Source organism: Sardina pilchardus, chromosome 20 (assembly GCF_963854185.1).
Source record: "Sardina pilchardus chromosome 20, fSarPil1.1, whole genome shotgun sequence".
Classification (NCBI taxonomy): domain Eukaryota; kingdom Metazoa; phylum Chordata; class Actinopteri; order Clupeiformes; family Clupeidae; genus Sardina; species Sardina pilchardus.
The window spans coordinates 6,220,387-6,238,314 of record NC_085013.1 but is presented as its reverse complement, the minus strand read 5'-3'; the positions used below and the strand labels follow the sequence as shown (position 1 = coordinate 6,238,314).

The following is a 17,928-nucleotide window of genomic DNA, read 5'->3' as shown; positions in this document are numbered from 1 at the left end:
ACATAAGGGAATGGCAGCAGTTTGTGTTTATATGTGCAAATGTGTATTTTTGTGATCACAACCTTGAATGTACAAAAGTCCTTGCTAGGCTACTGTGTCTAATGCACTGAACATACTCTAGTCATAGCCTAAAGTACAACTTTGTAGAATGCAGTATCAGACAGAGCTCTCAACCTGAGAGTATTTGTGTGTGTGTGTGTGTGTGTGTGTGTGTGTGTGTGTGTGTGTGTGTGTGTGTGTGTGTGTGTGTGTGTGTGTGTGTGTGTGTGTGTGTGTGTGTGTGTGTGTGTGTGTGTGTGTGTGTGTGTGTGTGTGTGTGTGTGTGTGTGTGTGTGTGTGTGTGTGTGTGTGTGTGTGTGTGTGTGTATTTGTGCATAAATGTGACTAATTGGTTGGAACCATCCTACACCTAACTCCCAATCCTGACCTGAAACCAATTGTATCTAAAGGGTGTTACAGATAAGCACAAAAGGAAGGGATGGTTTGCCAATGAACCGAAGTCAGATCAGGTAGGAATCCCTTGGTGGGTGTGTTTGCTTGGTCAGGTTGTCATTCAAAAGCGGCTGTGATGGCATCGCAGTGTTGGCTGAGTTTAGCTTGGCACACAATTGTTCTATCTACATCAACTCAAAACACAGAGAAAAAAAAGCCCTATGGTCTTCACACAATAAAAAGTATAGTAAGTATTTTAAGTACAGTATACCTCACCAAGGACGGGTTGATCTAGAATGGACAGAGACATTTCACCATGCTTACTGTAAAGGTGCGTATTTGAGTGATCTCAGACACAAAGTATCAGCTTGGTCAAATATGTAGTAATAATAGCAGTAGTAGTAACAACAATAGTAACCCGTTTAAAGAGAGCTAAATGTTTTGGATCGAACAACATATTTTTGTACACCGAGGACCCAGAGTCCATATTTCCACAGGGGCTCCAAACATTCCGGGGAAAGACAGAGGTTCTGCCAAAAAGGTCCCAGGTGCTACTGATCTTGTAACATCATTACATCAGCTTGGCATCATTTGACTGTTTTGCTCAAACCTTGCGCTGTTTTTCCCGAGCTCACTGCTATTTCTCATGTGACAGGATCCAGGATTTTAGTCCTATTTCTCTCAGTGGTGAACCATAGCTGGCCTTTCCAAAAACAAAACTACCCCAAGAGCCCCTGAAGACCTGTGAAAGTGGTGCAGCTACAACCAACTACCTGTGTGAATGCAACAGCTTCCCCTCACCCCTCCCCTGTCCCCAATCCATCCGCCAGGTGGTGGATGGCTTATTTACAGATGTTTCAGCAACAGAGGTGTGTGTTAGCTGCGTGATAATAATGATGATGATGATGATGATGATGATTTGTGGATTGTAAAGGTTCAATGCAAGCCTGAGTGCCATTTGCCAAGGGAAGGGGAGGGAGGGTGGGAGGTTGGGGGAGGATTTGGCGGAGGCAGACGGGCATCATGTTTACTCCCAGGTTTGTTTGTTTTTAAGCCTAAAAGATGTGAGTGCATCAGCGGACGGCTCCAGACACTGCTAGAGTAGAAGTGCCCATTGGGTATGTGTGGTCCCCTCTCCCTCTCTCTCTCTCTTTATCTCTCTCTCTCCATCTTTTCTTGATCTTGCTCTCCAACCCCCTTCCTAAATTCTGTTTCTTACCCTTGCCTCTGATCACTCCCTGCTTCTGTTTCTCTCCCAAGTTCTTTCTCTTTCCCCCTCTTTTACTCTACTCTTCACCCTATCCCTCCCGCCCCCCCACTTCCCACTGTCCCACTGTCCACCATGCTCCTGGCAGGACCTTTGATCCTTTGCGGTCTGCCGCTCAGTTCCTCCTTCTGTTCTCTTCCTCCTGCTGTTCCGGGCCTTGGCCAGGGAAGGCGTGGTTGTAAAGGTGGCGGTGATTGGCTGCTGCGTTGTACAGCTTGTATAGAGCCTGCAAAGGAGACATTTCTCATTGGCTTATTTTCATTCAATTTCATAATATAAGGTATTTATTTCCATCTTATTCATTGCCTTCCACTGCACTCTGTTTTTTTCCCCTTGAATCAGTGCTTCATCTTAATAACTTATGATTGGCCTAATTCGGCTACCATTTTAAGTATTTTGAGAGGGCTTTAGTTACACTGTCACCATGCATCTCATCTGTCTTCCTTACAAGTATATATGAGAGGTAGTAAAAAATAGGAACTAACTTCTACAACAGTAAACAAAACCCAGTTGGTATCATACAATAGCATACCCAACCAATGCCTCCAGATGTTGGATTACGAAGGGCAGAGTTGATGATTTGCTCCTGTGGACTCACCTCATTTGTACTTCCCTACAGGAAAAGAAAAACAAACGTTATTGTTACATGTATTCCAACTGTGGCTATTGGGTGTGTCTTCTTTATTGCTAAACACATAGTAGATTACTATTTCGGACTGGTCTACTCTCCTGTGTGCCTGTGTGTGTGTATGTGTGTGTGTGTGTGTGTGGGGGGGGGGGGGCTATTAAGGTAAACAATATTATAGATTTGTCTATGTGTGTGCATGCATATAAAAGTCAAAGTATAGAGACAGACCAGATTAAAAGTATGTGCATCTGTGTGAGAGTGAAAGATTGTGAAATGCAACATAATACTCCATAATGTATGCAGTATGCATTGCATATGTATATACAGTATGCATGTACAGTATATGCATCCTTTGACACCAACTCTCTATATAAAAGTATGGAACATATTGATGAGCATTTGTGAAACAGCGTCAGCCTCACCTGGTCCCAGAGTGCGCCGGCCACCTGGTCGATGACGGCGCCCAGCTCACGGTACTCGCCCGAGTAGCGGATATACGCCCAGGTGCAGAGCGTGATGAGCGCCAGGCCCAGCACCATGTTGCACACGCTGGCGATCACGTCCACGCCCACGAAGCCCGTGATGCCCGCCGCCACGTACATGATGAAGATCACCACGAAGAGCGTGGCGGGGGTGCGCGCGGCGTGGAAGATGTTCTTGGAGTCGTTGTGCTTGATGTACTGCACGAAGAGCTCGTCCACCTCCGCCTCCAGCTGCTGCAGGTAACGGCGGCTGAACTCCTCCCCGCCCATCTTCTTGACGCCGCGGAACACGGCCAGCGCCTCCTGCCGGATCTCCACGTGGCGCGCCTGCAGCTCGCTGGGAGCCAGGAAGGGACGGTCGCCACCGCTCACCTGCGGGCAGTCAGTGGCATCAGTGAGGGCAGAAGTGGAATGTATTATTGGCACATAGATGCACACAAAATCATACTCTGATGCATTAGAAAAGCAAGTAATCAGGTCACATAAACAAACTTGGGTGCAATCACAGGCAATGAACTATTGCTCATGAAATGCTCATATTTCTGTCGATCTTATGGATGGTGATGGACAAATGAAAAAAAGGTTTGACACATAGACTGTAAATATATGGCAGACATATACATGGTATATACTTATGGTAGGCAAAAACAGAAATAGAGATGGAAATATGGATTAATGTATTAAATAGCTGATGATGATTACTGTAATTTCCCAACTATTAGCTGCGGCTTATTCATTGATTTTGCCAAATTTCTTCAGATATGAGGTTAATACATGTTAACCATAATAATATGGTTTTGTTTCTTTAAACTTGCATAAAACACTGTCTTGCGGCTTATATATAATGCGGCTAATACACAGGAAATTACTGTACAACACACTTAAAAGGTTGAAAAAATGTTTGGAGGGAGTGATGATGAATGGATAGATCACCTCCTCCATCTTCTTGCTGTAGAGGTCTTTGGCTGCTGCAACAGCTGCCAGGTTATTAGCCTCAGCTGTAGCCTGTGGAGACAAAAATACTTTACAAATGAAACCTATTCACACAAACAACAAACACTCGAATAAATGCATCCACAAAAATATACAGAAAATACATGTGATGTAAACTCAGTATAACATATGACATGCATACAGAAATAGGACCCGGTTAAAGTACCTGTAGCATGGACTTGGGGTGTGGCAGTTCTTCCCCTTGGTATATTTTTATGTATGCCTAAAAAAAGAGAACATTTAATTTTCACCAACTCATTCATTATTAATTTCCCCCCAGTGTTAACAGCATTTCTGCTTTTCTGGAACCAATACTTGCATACAGTATGTGATTCGATCTATGAAAACCCATCGCATGGTGCGCTCAAAAATCCTTGATTTTTGCTGTTTCAACCCTCCCTGGTGTAATTTGACCAACTTAAGATTCAGATATATCATCCTAGCAACATTCTCCTGGATACCATCCTCCCAAAATCGTGGATGTTGCTAGGATGGTATCAGATTCATAAGTTGGTGAAATTGCACCATGTGATGGGTTTTCCCAGATCGTATCACATATTGCATTCTGGATTAAGTCATAAGGATCCTGCCAATACATTTGGGGAGGTTACCTAATAGAGCATGATGAAAACCAGAACCCTGCATTCTCAGTCACAAGGGTCAAAGTGAGAGAGGGTCATCTCATTGCTCACCTTGAAGTACTCGAGCAGGCCTCGGCAGGTGATGTTGCTGCCGTTGATCTCCTTGACGTCCAGGTTGCGCGGACTCAGCAGCCAGGGCACGAGCACACGCAGGTGGTTGGTGAACTCAGGGTCAATCTCTGCCGGGGAGAACATAGGCAATCTGTAATCTAACTAGCTGTTGCGCACAAATGTCAACGTTTTGTAAAACTGAATTCAAACGAACAGGGGAGATTTGTTTTTCAAAGTCTGACAAGCACCTTGAAGTCGTCCATCAAAGTGTGGGTTGGTGGCCACCTTGAGGCCTGGGTGAGGCATCAGAAAGCAGGAGATGTTTGTGAAGCAGGAGTGGATGTGTTTCCGCACATTCTGCAGCTCCTCATGCTGGTTCTCTGAGATCTAAATGAAAGACAACAAAATCATTATAGTCATCACATAAGTATTAGAAATGGCCAGTTTAGCGCCCTCTAGGAAGCATTTGTGGTATTGCTGAATATGCCATTATGAAAGCGGGCTGTATGGTCTGTGTAATCGTGACAAAGCAATCCTGCTGTGGTGACCTCTGACCTTCAGTCTCTTTTCCAGGAACTTCATCCCTCCTTCCTGACCATACGAGAACTCGTAAGGAAAGCTCCAGTCCCGCACCAGGAAGATCATGGACTGAAAAAACATTCAACACATTAGATCATTTGGATCTTGAGAAAAAGGAGTCATGGATTCAATATATATGCAGAGAGAAGCTATTTCCCAAAGGAGAATGAGCACCTGGAATGGTTTCAGGAATGTTTCCTCCATGGCTAGTCTACCATACTCAGTGAAGAGCTGTGGAGACAATGACCAAACCAAACAGAAATTATGAAAAGCAGCCCTCTGTTTTAGTGTGTGTGTGTGTGTGTGTGTGTGTGAGATTGTGAGAATATTAGCAGACCATCAAACAGATCATTTTTAACTTTGGAGCTCATGATGCACCATCAGCATTCACCCACCTGTAGATGCTGAAGATCATCCTCCTGGACGTTCTGGGAGATATTGTACACCTAAAGGCAGGATTGTGTGCAAGTGTTAATACAGATGCAATTTTAGTTCAGTGGGACTAAAGCATAGTTTAGAACTGGTTGGTCAGTGTCATTGCAGAAGTACAATTTTGAAAATAGTACCTAGGCAAATTGAAATACAAAAGTACAATTATGGCCATTGCTATACTGCAGAAAAATGGACTTTAAAATAGTTTAGAATCTTAAATATTGTTTGTGCTTGAATTACTATACAGCATGCTTTTGGAAACTCATCTGCATAGACATATAGTATAATGCAATACCTCTACATTAAATACAGGCTATGTGCTGGAAATTGTATTGTCTGATTTTCATCTTCTGTACATTTGCTTACATAATCAAAGTCCTTATAGGCAAATCTCTGACATTATACCTTAGTAATATCAGCACAGCAGCCTAGAATATTCTCCAACTTATATTTCTTTCGTTATATCTCGTAATTCTGCACTCAATATGGATATTTTATAATGTATGACTGACAGAAAAATATCTAAGTCTACACTTTTACATGACTTAGGATGTATCAGGCACTGCTAACCATCACAAAAAATCAATACAACACAGCTTCCACCGGAAATAGAAAAACGGATTTCTAAATATTGAAGCATCATAGCCGACGCTCATTGTTGGCTCACAAATATCACGGGTAGCACTAACATTAGTACTTTAAACAGAACTTTTAAACAGGAGCAGTGACATAGACACAGAACATGGTTTAGATACATATACAGTATCAGACAACACAGGAAAACATATGAAGCACATATTTAGTTGCCACTGATGAAAGCTCCAATTTCACTTTCTGGTTGACAGTAAGAGCGCAGAATGCCCCTAAGTGTCTCCTACCTGCATGGAACTGATCATGGTGCTGAGGGCAAACACTGTGGCAGAGTCCCTCAGAGTGGACTGGCTGTCAAATGTCCCCTGGGTGTCCATAAGCAGCACGGCCACCTGCAGGACAGCAGGACACCAGAACATGTGAGGACAGGAACAAAAAAAAAAAAACAAGTCCCCAGACGCTCACCCCTGCTGTGCAAGGGCAGGTGGGACACAGCGCGAGAAACATACGCCCACAAAATTGCTTTCACTACAAGTAATTGATTGTGCTGTTGTTTCTACCCAGGATGAGGACACATGTATGAATTATAGAAAATGTATTGCAATAATGATTTTGGGGAATATGATTTGTAAGACTAAGATTACATTAAACTGAATTAGCATTACAATAATCTCTTTTGCGCATGTTGGTTGGTGTGCGTGTGAAAGAGAGAACTAGATTGCATGAATGTTTCAAACAGAGTGTGTGTGTGTGTGTATGTTAGAGAGAGAGAGAGAGAGAGAGAGAAAGAGAGAGAGAGAGAGAGAGAGAGTGTGTGTTTGTGCGCACACACTTTTTACCTTCGTGCCATCTGGTTTATCAACCAGGAAGACCTCACTCCAGATCTGGATCCCAGTGGTCTCCCTCTCAGATCCTCCCCTCCATGAAAACCCAGTAAGAGGCTCCTCCGGATCACCCAACCAACTCTCTGAAGCCTACACAAACACACACACACACACACACACACACACACACACACACACACACACACACAGGTCCACACAAAAAAATGCATTCACAACTCATATTAGAAGTATAATGTCAATTTCTTTTAATCCATACAAACACTCTGAAATCAGACTGGGTGGCCTGGAACTTTCCTTACATAACCAAGGCACCAGCAGAAACCTAATCAAGCTAACAAGCCTATAGCATCACCATGACACCATGGCATGGCTATTCTGTATCAATGTACATCACATACTGTACATTATTCACTATCCAGCAACCAACAAGAAAAGTTTATCCATGCTTTCTGTCATATAAAATAGCCATGTGTCATCATCTTCACAAATCAATTGAATAAATGGTGAAGAGAAACAGAGATTGGGCCTCAAGGGGTTCAGTTTAATGGACGGAGAAATTAGCCTTGAAAGACATCTGAATACAACCAGCGTGGACTAACAAAGGGACACAATATACCCATATACTGCAATATACCCATAGGTATACTGCAGTATACGGCAGACAGAAATTAACACAACAAATCATATAAACGTATAAAATTCTAGCTGTAAGGACCAGTAAAGAGGGGAAACAATTGGTTTTGAGGTATTATGGAGCTGAATCTGACTCGAAGCCAAATGTGAGCATTCGTGAACATTGTAAGCTAATTTCACGCCATATTTCTGATCATTTAAGCTAAATTGACACATTGCTTGGACAAATACCCTCCTGTCTCTGCTGATGACTCCCTCCTGCCCTGCCTCCTCAGACACCTGCTCTCCCTCCACTCACCTGGTCGTACATGTAGCGCAGCATGAAGTCCATGAGAAAGGACTTGCCCTTCCGGAAAGCTCCGGCCACTGAAATGGCCACCACTTCACGGTCCCTCACTTCCTCCGACAGCAGGATGCGGCTGAGGGCCACCTCATCCAGCTCGAAAGAGTGGTCGTCCTTGACAACCAGCACTTGCACAGGCCGCGCCTTCCCATCTGGCTCCTCCTCCTCTGAGCTCCAATCATATATGCCCTTATCTGTGAACGAGCCTGGGAGAAAAAAAAAAGACACAACAAAAACAGGAAGAAATCTTCAGACCAATGACATGACAATGCCCACCATGTCTCTTTTTTTTTTTTCATTGACTAATTTGTTATTTTATCGTGCATGTACACTAGACACACATACACACACACACACACACACACACACACAGAGAGGCATCTCAAACTATTTCATTTCAACATTAGACCTCCTCCTACTATGGGATATCTGTCCCCTTCTCATTTCCGTTTGACTGTTATCACCATCAAATGTATCCATAACCCAATAACCTTACAAGACCTCCTACTGTTAAGAGCATCACTATGTAAACTAGCATATCATTGCATTCTACAGTCAATGCCTCATTTACAGGCTGCTTCAGATCAATACATCACGCTATACTGTAGATGGACAGGAGCACACGGCCGGCATTTAAAAAACAGCATGCTAGAGAGCGACATTGATCAGTTGCTCTGCTCCTGACAACATGCTACTAGCTGGATGGGAGCATTAGTTTCCGGTTAGAGTGACTCACTCCAGTTAGAGCGGCTTCTCTTACAGTATCTCTCCGACTGTTTGCTGGCCATGATGAGGCTGTGTGGGATGGGTTTAGGTTAGGCCCCGCCAATAAAATACATGACTGAGTGTGGGAGACTCTGTGTGTGTGTGTGTGTGTGTGTGTGTGTGTGTGTGTGTGTGTGTGTGTGTGTGCATGCAGGTGCAAGTGCACACGTGTGTCTATCTGTATTGTGTATGTCACAATAATTCTGCAATTCTGATTTAATGTGCTGTTTGTTTGTGTATTCGGTCACATGACAGATCATAATTATAAGAAACTCAACAGAATGACAAAAGTTCAAACTAGCAAGCATTTCAAAATGTTGTTGCAACTGCAGCGAACATCACAAAGGCTACAAGGCCTCCCGAAGCAGAAGAGCAATATGGCAAACATTCCATGCCCTCTACCTGTCTTAATCGCTATGAAACAATGGTCGATCACTCATTCTCAAAGGCACTGGATTCATTTAGCCTGAAGAGATTCATTCTAGCTGAATCCTAATTGCATATATTGGTAAATGTTAATTGATCTTCTCCTGGTTCCATAATGACCTGTGAGCTAGCTTGCTGTCATTGAAGTTACAATTGTATTGAGTCATCAGGATGTCTTAAGTAGGGATGATGAAGCATTCTCACTGGAAAACATACCCAATCCTTTATTCTTAAACCCCTAAAATCCCTTGGTGAATAATACTGTATCTAGTCCATATCCCACAACCAGATAACCTTGAGTACTTCTGCCATTATCTATACATTGAGGTTGGAGGACTTGTATGCTCCCAGTGAGTGTAGCATGACCTTAGTCCATTCTCGGCTCAAGTGCAGCTGCAAAGTCCCAGCTCTTGATCCATCGAGGGAGGCTGGAAGTCTTCATAATTACATGTGTTCCTGTTATTTAAAAGTGATCTATTTGAGCACGAGGACTGTACTGTGGACTGCACTGCTTGCTCATTCACTCTGGTAGCACTCCTCAGGTACACCTCTCACAAATCTATCATCAAGTTGGAATGGGTGGGCCTACAACATAACACAAATAGCCTAGCCTCCTCGTCCAGACTGGTTTAGGCTGTTCAACCTCTTCCTTCAATAAAACTGTAAACTTATGTTTTGTTGTTTCTCCTGCTTATTCTACCCTCTGAATCAGGTGTAAGCTAAACAGTTGGCCTATAACCATATTGACTCAAAAGGAACCTTCTGGGACATCTTAACTTCTCAGAATTTGCCAGTTTATTAACCTATTCCACTGTCATATTGTGAGATTGCTGTCTCTCCATCAGAACCCCCCCCCCCCCCCCCCCAACACACACACACACACACACACACACACACACACACACACACACACACACACACACACACACACACACACACACACACACACACACTAATAAAAACAAAAAAGAAACAGTAGCGATGAGGTTAATGCAGCACAGAGCGCAGTAAATTATTCACGCTCAAAACCCTCTGTGCTTCTTTGAATAGAGCGCATCACACGTTGGTTGGAGCATATCTACCATAACCCAAAGGCTTGCTACACACACACACACACACACGCGCGCGCGCGCGCGCACACACACACACACGCACACACACACGCACACACACCCTTTAATGATCACCATCTCAGGTTCAGACGCAGCCCCGACCTAGCCTACTCCACAGCTGCTATGTGGGTCAGATCTGCTTTCGCTTCTTTAATGATACAGACCCCCAAACTGTGTGCCTCTGGTTATTTGAATAGTTCAGGTACATTGTCTCCGTCGAACATTTATTTTCATATTTTGTGACATATAGCCTATGATCTGAAACTGTCATAGCCTCTGTTGTCAAGAGACATTTTACGCACACTGATTTTGTGGCATCGATGTAAAATACTGTCACAAATGACAGGCTGCACTCGTGTTATTGGTTCAATAAAATGTTTAAAGGAAGCCCCTGAAATAGCCTATTCGCATCTGACGCTAAGTCAGTGCTATACATAAACACCATACGATGACCATTTGTATAGGCCACATACATGGACCACGGCTTTGAATTTATCACAATAAAGTCCCAACCACCAAAAGAACAAAACAAGCCCTGACTCTGGCCTGCACCGAGCTTAGACTGCGTGTGTTGGGTGTATGTCTTTCGGAGAGTGTTTATCGCAACAGTGACGGTGCGAAGCTAGTTTAGGCCGTTGCGGTGGCTGAAAATAAGGGCGAGGAACCCCCTCTTATAAATTGCTGATGGATAGAAGACGACATATAGCCTATAGCCTATCCTATCGACACCACGTTCAAATGAAATAATTTCAGGGCCATCAGAAAGACGCGACTTGGTCTGATCTAGTCATATACGATAGAGAATGTAGAACTGCGGGCATAGGCTACATCACTTAGGTGCGTCTCCCCCTAACGAAAAAAAGACTGGCTACATCACAAAACGAGCACTTACCCCAGCTATCTCTGTCTTTACGATTTCTGGCCATTGTGCTGCTGTATGTCGATCTCTGTTCCTCTGTTCAAGGATGTATCAGTGGTAGCCTAGAACCTAATCACCAATCATGAGGCAACTAGCCTACTCTCCCAGATCACAACCGAAGATGCTCGTTCTCATCCACAGAAGGACGATGAGGCTATTTCTCGGGTGACGAGAAAGTGCAAACAATTAAATAACCTCTAGAGGGTGGTGTAAGACTTCTTTGGATTTGTGCTGATGCTATACTGAAACACATCAGCTATCGTCCAATCTACGTTGGAAGACTTGAATTAACTTTTTTTTTTTGCATTCGTGTGGACACGATCACGATGAAAGTAAATGTTGCAGCCTACAACATTTCAAGTCATGTTAATAATGCGCCTAAAGAGCTTTCAATATGAGAGCCTGTGGGCGGTACGCAGCTGTGATAGTCTACAACCGCTAGATGGAGGCATTTACAAAAGCTTCAAATATTATTTTGTTTTTGTGTGTGTGAACACTACATTTCTTAATAATAATTACAATAGAACAGTGGCAATTTCAAAACCCAGATTGCTATTTTGTAATTTTGGAGGGGGGAATTGATAGCAATTCACAGAGGGAAACATGTTGTGCAACAATGTTGCAACAATGTTGTTACATTGTTTGTGCACATGACAAAAGTTTAGGATTAGCTTGTTTAAGCGACTGTTAATTCATTTGATCAGTAAAGGCTACACTGTTCTCTGTCAAAGGTTAGGTAGACAACTATTTGCTCTGCACAGGAGGAAGTGACATAGCCTAGCCTACGTCTTGAGGCGGGGAGTGGAGAGTAGCCAGGTAGCTGACTGTAGGCTAGCCAGCCTCGTTCAGTAGCATTTGAGTTGTCTGTGGAAGAGAAGTTCAAGCCTCCGTCAAACTCTGCGAGACAGCCGTTCGGATGTGAATTTCGACGCAAAACTTTTAAAGGAAGAATAGAAGTAAATATTTTGGTGTGTAATTGATTTTAACAACTGAAAAGGTGAGTTCGCAAACATTCATAATATTAGCTTGGCTGGCAGTTAACTTCAAAGCTGTTGAGTTTTCTGCTAGCTAGCTGGCTAGCAGAATGCAGTCACAGCAAGCCAGGGAATAGTGCTACCCACAGGGATATATATCTATGGGTTAACCTTATGAGGATGCAGGGAGAGAGTTAGCTAAGTGGCCATCTCTGTGTCGCTTTCCTTGCTGTGCGTTTCCAGGCACATTATAGAAGTTTCTTTACTTCATTGTCGTTGAACTTAATCAAATTGTCGTTAGTCGTCACTTGTTGCTCCAAATAATAAATTATATAACATGTGATAAAGAGTGGGGAACTAGTGTTTACCAACGAGCTAACGTTAACTTAACGTCAACGCTTTGTAACGTTAGCAGAACCATCTAACGTTGATATTGATGTGCTAATTCTGGCTAGGTCACTGTATTTAATCATGTAACGTTCACGTTAACGTCAACTTATAGCTAGCATTACCCATGCTAGCTAGTTTACCAGTTGTCTGCTTTTAACAATCTGTATTTATCAACGTTGGTTATATATTTACGTAATGATTTGGACTACCAAATAAAAAAGTTATGCAGCTCATTTGAGGGGCCACTGACGATACTTGCCAGGTGAGGTACTTCTTAGGAAGCTTTCTTTGATCGTTTAACATTAATGTTAACTTAAATGTCGTTATCCGTCAACTATTCCAGCGAAATATTAACGTATGCTTTCTGCTCAACCTGTATTCGATGGATGAAATGTAAAGTGTCTGCAAGTTCTATACAATGCAATGTTAGATAAAAATGTGTTTTTTTGTCAGTGAAACACGGAGCCGTTAACGTTATAGAAGAGTTCGCCATCCAAATTAAACAAGCAACCTCATTCTTGCTGATGGAAATAAGGAATGTTGCACTTATTGACCTGTTCCTTACGATATTAAACACCTGTTCAAGTCTGTAATTGTGATTTATATCCAGTTGATGTTGCATTCATTTTATGTTTTATGTTTTTGCGACCAGGAAATGGACCAAAATCCCTACTTGGAAGTTGGAGTGGCGATGTGTAGTTAGACCACCAAGGACCACTAATCTTTAGACATTATTTTTCTTTGTGGAATACTTCGTTTGGTGCCAGGAACCTCTTGTAAATGTAAACAAGAAACAGCAACAAGAAACCGATAGCTAACAACTAGCAAGGAAGCCACAATGGACATCTATCCCCGACCAAGTGGCGAGATACAACGCCGAAACCCACAGCACGACTTTGAACTGATTCAACGCGTCGGCAGTGGGACATATGGAGACGTCTACAAGGTAACTATTGATCTTAACATGCAATACAATTTCTATTGGCGATGGAGCTTTGAATGTATGATACAATTCTGGACTAGCGTGTTTACAGACTAGTCCCAAGCCATCTGTTACAGCTTTATGACAAGTAACGTATTTCACACGGAGTTGCACCAAATAATGGCAAGCAAAGGGAACATGGTCATACTTAGCTCAATTATTTTTTTTCCAAGAATCGCTTTTTTTTTGTGCAAGCCCGAGTGAAACCTTTGAGAAGTCCAAGGAAGTTCAAATGTTCGGTATTGTTGTTGAGTGTGTGTGTGTGTGTGTGTGTGCTTGTGCATGCACACTCTGGTGCGTCAGGCGTTTTCACTGTGGTCTCTCTGCTGTCCCGACAGTGGCAGGGTTCTTGGTGTCAAACTTTTAATAAAGAAAGATGAGTCATAAAGCCACCAACAAAGAGCCACAGTGAGTTCCGCTGGCTCTCTGAGTCACCGCCACAGTTCACACCACACCACATCACCCTGCACCCCACCCCACTCCACCGCACCCCACATCACCCCACCCCACTCCACCCCATCTCACCGCCCCCAACGGCTTGCCTACAACTTTGGCCACCCAGCCAGACCTTGGTGCTGTGCCAAGTACACCTGTTTGCACAGGATGATCCGGACGCATCTGAGGAGCTCCCTTCCTTCTGTTCATGGCCATTCGGTGTGGGATTAACAGTTGTTGAATAACAGTTGGTTGCTTTTTTTTTTGGCCTCTGATCCACACATAATAACAGAAGAGTTGACCCTAGTGTGCCTGTGCTTAGGGAACGACAGTGAAGTAACAGCATGCCAAGGAAGTCTTCTCTCCCTGTCTGAAATTTCTGTTCTTAGACACAATGTTAATAGTTCATATTATGTAATAGTAATTCATTCATTCAATATGATTACATGATATTATATATTATATTGCTTTGTCGTGCTTGATTTATAACCTTGAGTGTGTGAGTGTGACAAAGAGGGAGACTAGTCAGTGTTTTGCAAGACATTTTCTTCGCAACATCTGAACTGACAACATTCCCGTCAGAAGGAAAGGGAGAGAGCAAAAGGAGCTTATCAGCATGTAGCCTATTTCAAAAGAGTAAGGATGATATGGTATTTCAAGTGTCTGACAGGACTGTGAGCTAGCCAAAAGAAGCGGACAGCCTCTTAATCCTTCCACATTAAAGGACAGGACCTCTGTAGGTTCACAGTCCTCGAATTCAACTGATGAAGTGAAGTGTTTTTATCATGTGACTGAAGTGAGCAAAGGGAGAAAAGCCTGTTACGCTCAGCTATGGCTGAGTTTCTAGCTCATGTCTTGTGTTGTCTTTCAGACTAAGCCCACATCTTGGTGTAAGGGTCATTTGTGGCAAAATACTGGTGAAGGGGGCAAGACACCAGAGATTGGCTCCTCTGTGTAAATAACGGCAGCTTTAGCCTCTTTATATGGGCAGCATGGAAAAATAGCTGGCTCACTTTTTCATTTTGACAGCAGAATCATGCGAGAGTCGACTGATCCGTCCCAGATGCTCTCTGTATGGAAAAGAACATCTCACCTTCTTATGCGAGTCTCCTTGACTCCCTGGATGCAGGTTATGCCTCTTGCCTATCGACGTTCAGTCCAGCATGCCTTTTACTACAGCCAAAATCACGTAGGCCAGGCTCTTCCGCTTAGTCAGGACAGTAGTGAGGTCCCACCAAGTGTCATTGTGTACATATGAGATGGAGCAGTGGGACAGACTGTAGGAAGAGTAACAATTAGGGACCTCGTTACACCTCCCCCTGACCTCCATTCTACGCTGTAGCTTTTGGAGACATGTGGCCTGCTGAGTAGAGCTAGCCTGACATTATGCTGTTGTAAATTACAGAAGGGTGTGTGTGTGTGTGGGGGGGGGTCTGATGGAGGGACAAATATCTGACAATATGCTTTAATAGGCATTCCGCCCCTCATCCTTATCAGTGGATGCCCCAAGCAACAACTCCCCTGATGCAGTGTCCATGGGAGCAGATCAGACTCTTCACTGTGATCTGGCTTCCGCTGTCGCGTGGAACCTCCAACCTTCCCAGCTCTTTCTAGGGATCCAGGATAATGCTCGGGAAGTTCCTGGAAGAGCAGAGAAAGTGGTCCAGTCATTCCCCTCTGGCGTCCGCCGGACCTCCCGGCTTTATTTACAACCCAAGTGCAACTCTAGTGTGTGTGTGTGTGTGTGTGTGTGTGTTTCAGTCAGTGCTTCCTGTTACCCAGTTGAATGTATGTGAGAGGAAGCTAAGTGAATACACTCACACACACAGACACAAAAGAAGGCCTCACCTAGGCTAAGTGAATACACACACACTCACACACGCTCACTTTCAAAGAAGCAGTAGTCAGAGTAGAAGTAAGTAGGTTAGTTTCAGGTTCTCTAAAAGTTTTGATGCAGGAGAGCAGTGGAACAGAACTCTCTGTCCTCTCCCTTCCAATCAGGCACATGAGCCATAGGCGTGTTCTCCCAGCTTGGAGTGTTGGAGTGACAAACGACCAGTTTCCGACGTAACGCCCACCGATGCACGATACGCCACCATCCGCAGCGGTGGCCCACAAAAATACTACTCCTAAAAGTAGTGAAATTTGTCAGGAAAAGGCCCGCTTTGTCACGTCTTGCATAACATCCGGTACTGCTGCTGCACAGATCACTGTCTGTCTGTCTGTCTGTGTGTGTGTGTGTGTGTGTGTGTGTGTGTGTGTGTGTGTGTGTGTGTGTGTGTGTGTGTGTGTGTGTGTGTGTGTGTTGGGGGTGTAAGAGGACAGTTGGAGATTTTTTTTTTTTTTTTTAAAGGCAGCTATCATGGGTCAGGCTCATTCTTTCCATTTTCCACGTGCTGTGGTGGAGCAGCAGGAGCAGTGCTGGGTAGGAGCTCCAGAGCTTCAGCGAGGGAGGCAGGGACCCACACAGAATCAGCCCGCGTACAGCTCCTGTGGGCTCGGCTGTGGCTGCGAAAATATAGAAGTCCAGCGGAAAAGATGTAAACCTGTATGATCTGAGTGGTTAAACATAGACACTTTTCATGTTGATGATATTCTAAGTGACTAGTCAGAGAATCCAGGTTTTTTTTTCTCTCAGAAACATTCTTTATGGCCTACATTTTATGTAAAGCCTAGTTTCTATACTGCTCAGAAAGTGACCTAGATATTATTATAAATGGCAATTTGGGTTTTCCCGGACAGTGTACCTCATGCCTGTGTGTGTTGGGTTTCTGTTGGGATGTGGGTCAGTGGAGTTAGTTATAAGATATGCTTTATGTCGTTTAGTGCAGTGGCTACTGTTTTACTGACACGAGACTCTTGTCTCAGCAAGCGATAGAAAGCTGATAGCTTCACACATGCTCACACCAATGCTTCTACCTTTAGCGCACACACACAATTACTTACACACTAATAGGTTGCCAGGATTGCATAACAGGGTTATATCAACTGGCAGCCCTTTGGCCAGAGCCAAGCACTTTTGTATACAGATGGCCAAGCTACGTAAACATACAGACGATTACACACACATGCATACCTATGCTTTCATGCAAACACACACAAACACACAATCACACACACACACACACACACACACACACACACACACACACACTCATAGGCGCTGACTGTAGCAGCCCATGGTGGGACAGATCATTTTATTTAAGGGCCCTCAGGAGAGTAATAGTGTGGCTGCATGCAGCCTTTATCTATTGGACTAGTATGGCATTGTTACGCTTCACCTGTGATGACTGCTGACTCCAGTCTAGGCGAGCCGCCCGCTGGTTTGACTGGAAAACGTTGGGAGCTTAACGGAAGGTGTGTGTGTGTGTGTGTGTGTGTGTGTGCGCGTGCATGCATGCTTCAGGACCATTTAAAAAAAATCATGCCCTCATGTGTAGTTTTACAGTTTTGTACTCTCCCCGTAGATGCCTTTTGTGGTTAAGTCAATACAATATTTTTCTTTACATAGACAGCAGAGTGCTGTGTGTGTGTGTGTGTGTGTGTGTGTGTGTGTGTGTGTGTGTGTGTGTGTGTGTGTGTGTGTGTGTGTGTGTGTGTGTGTGTGTGTGTGTGTGTGTGTGTGTGTGTGTGTGTGTGTGTGTGTGTGTGTGTGTGTGTGTGTGTGTGTGTGTGTGTGTGTGTGTGTGTGTGTGTGTGTGTGTGTGTGTGTGTGTGTGTGTGTGTGTGTGTGTGTGTGTGTGTGTGTGTGTGTGTGTGTGTGTGTGTGTGTGTGTGTGTGTGTGTGTGAGAGAAAATCTGTAGGCCGTCCAAAGCTGTTCCTGGTAAGTGAATGTGTGCCTGCAGAGAAAGTTATGTGGTGGCCTCTCCCATAAGGTCTGTCCTGATCAGACAAGCTGTTGGCTGGTGGAATGCCAGGGCTGATATTCCACACACACACACACACACACACACACAGATAGATAGACTGAAATGGCTGGTTGGTTGGACCCTCAGTATGCACACATT

General features: G+C 43.9%; 2 protein-coding genes across 14 annotated transcripts in view; one reads left to right on the top strand and one right to left on the bottom strand.

Annotated features, from left to right (window-relative positions):
• Positions 1–1,768: 1,768 nt before the first annotated feature.
• On the bottom strand, positions 1,769–11,261 carry atl1 (atlastin GTPase 1). Its single transcript, XM_062522888.1, has 14 exons — positions 11,113–11,261; positions 7,873–8,123; positions 6,936–7,070; positions 6,384–6,488; positions 5,469–5,519; positions 5,248–5,304; positions 5,050–5,142; positions 4,743–4,881; positions 4,495–4,622; positions 3,969–4,025; positions 3,743–3,814; positions 2,750–3,181; positions 2,298–2,312; positions 1,769–1,925 (listed from the first exon to the last, which is right to left on the bottom strand). The coding sequence occupies exons 1-14, from the start codon at positions 11,144–11,146 to the stop codon at positions 1,815–1,817; spliced, it is 1,680 nt and encodes a 559-aa protein (XP_062378872.1). The 5' UTR covers positions 11,147–11,261; the 3' UTR covers positions 1,769–1,814.
• A 720-nt stretch (positions 11,262–11,981) lies between these two features.
• Positions 11,982–17,928, top strand: part of map4k5 (mitogen-activated protein kinase kinase kinase kinase 5) — a 52,100-nt gene continuing 46,153 nt past the window's right edge. For all 13 annotated transcript variants that reach the window (XM_062522078.1, XM_062522077.1, XM_062522076.1 and 10 more), the window contains exons 1-2: positions 11,982–12,136; positions 13,156–13,449. In XM_062522078.1, the coding sequence (XP_062378062.1) occupies positions 13,342–13,449 (108 nt within the window). In that variant the 5' untranslated portion in view covers positions 11,982–12,136; positions 13,156–13,341. The remainder of the gene's footprint in view (positions 12,137–13,155; positions 13,450–17,928) is intronic.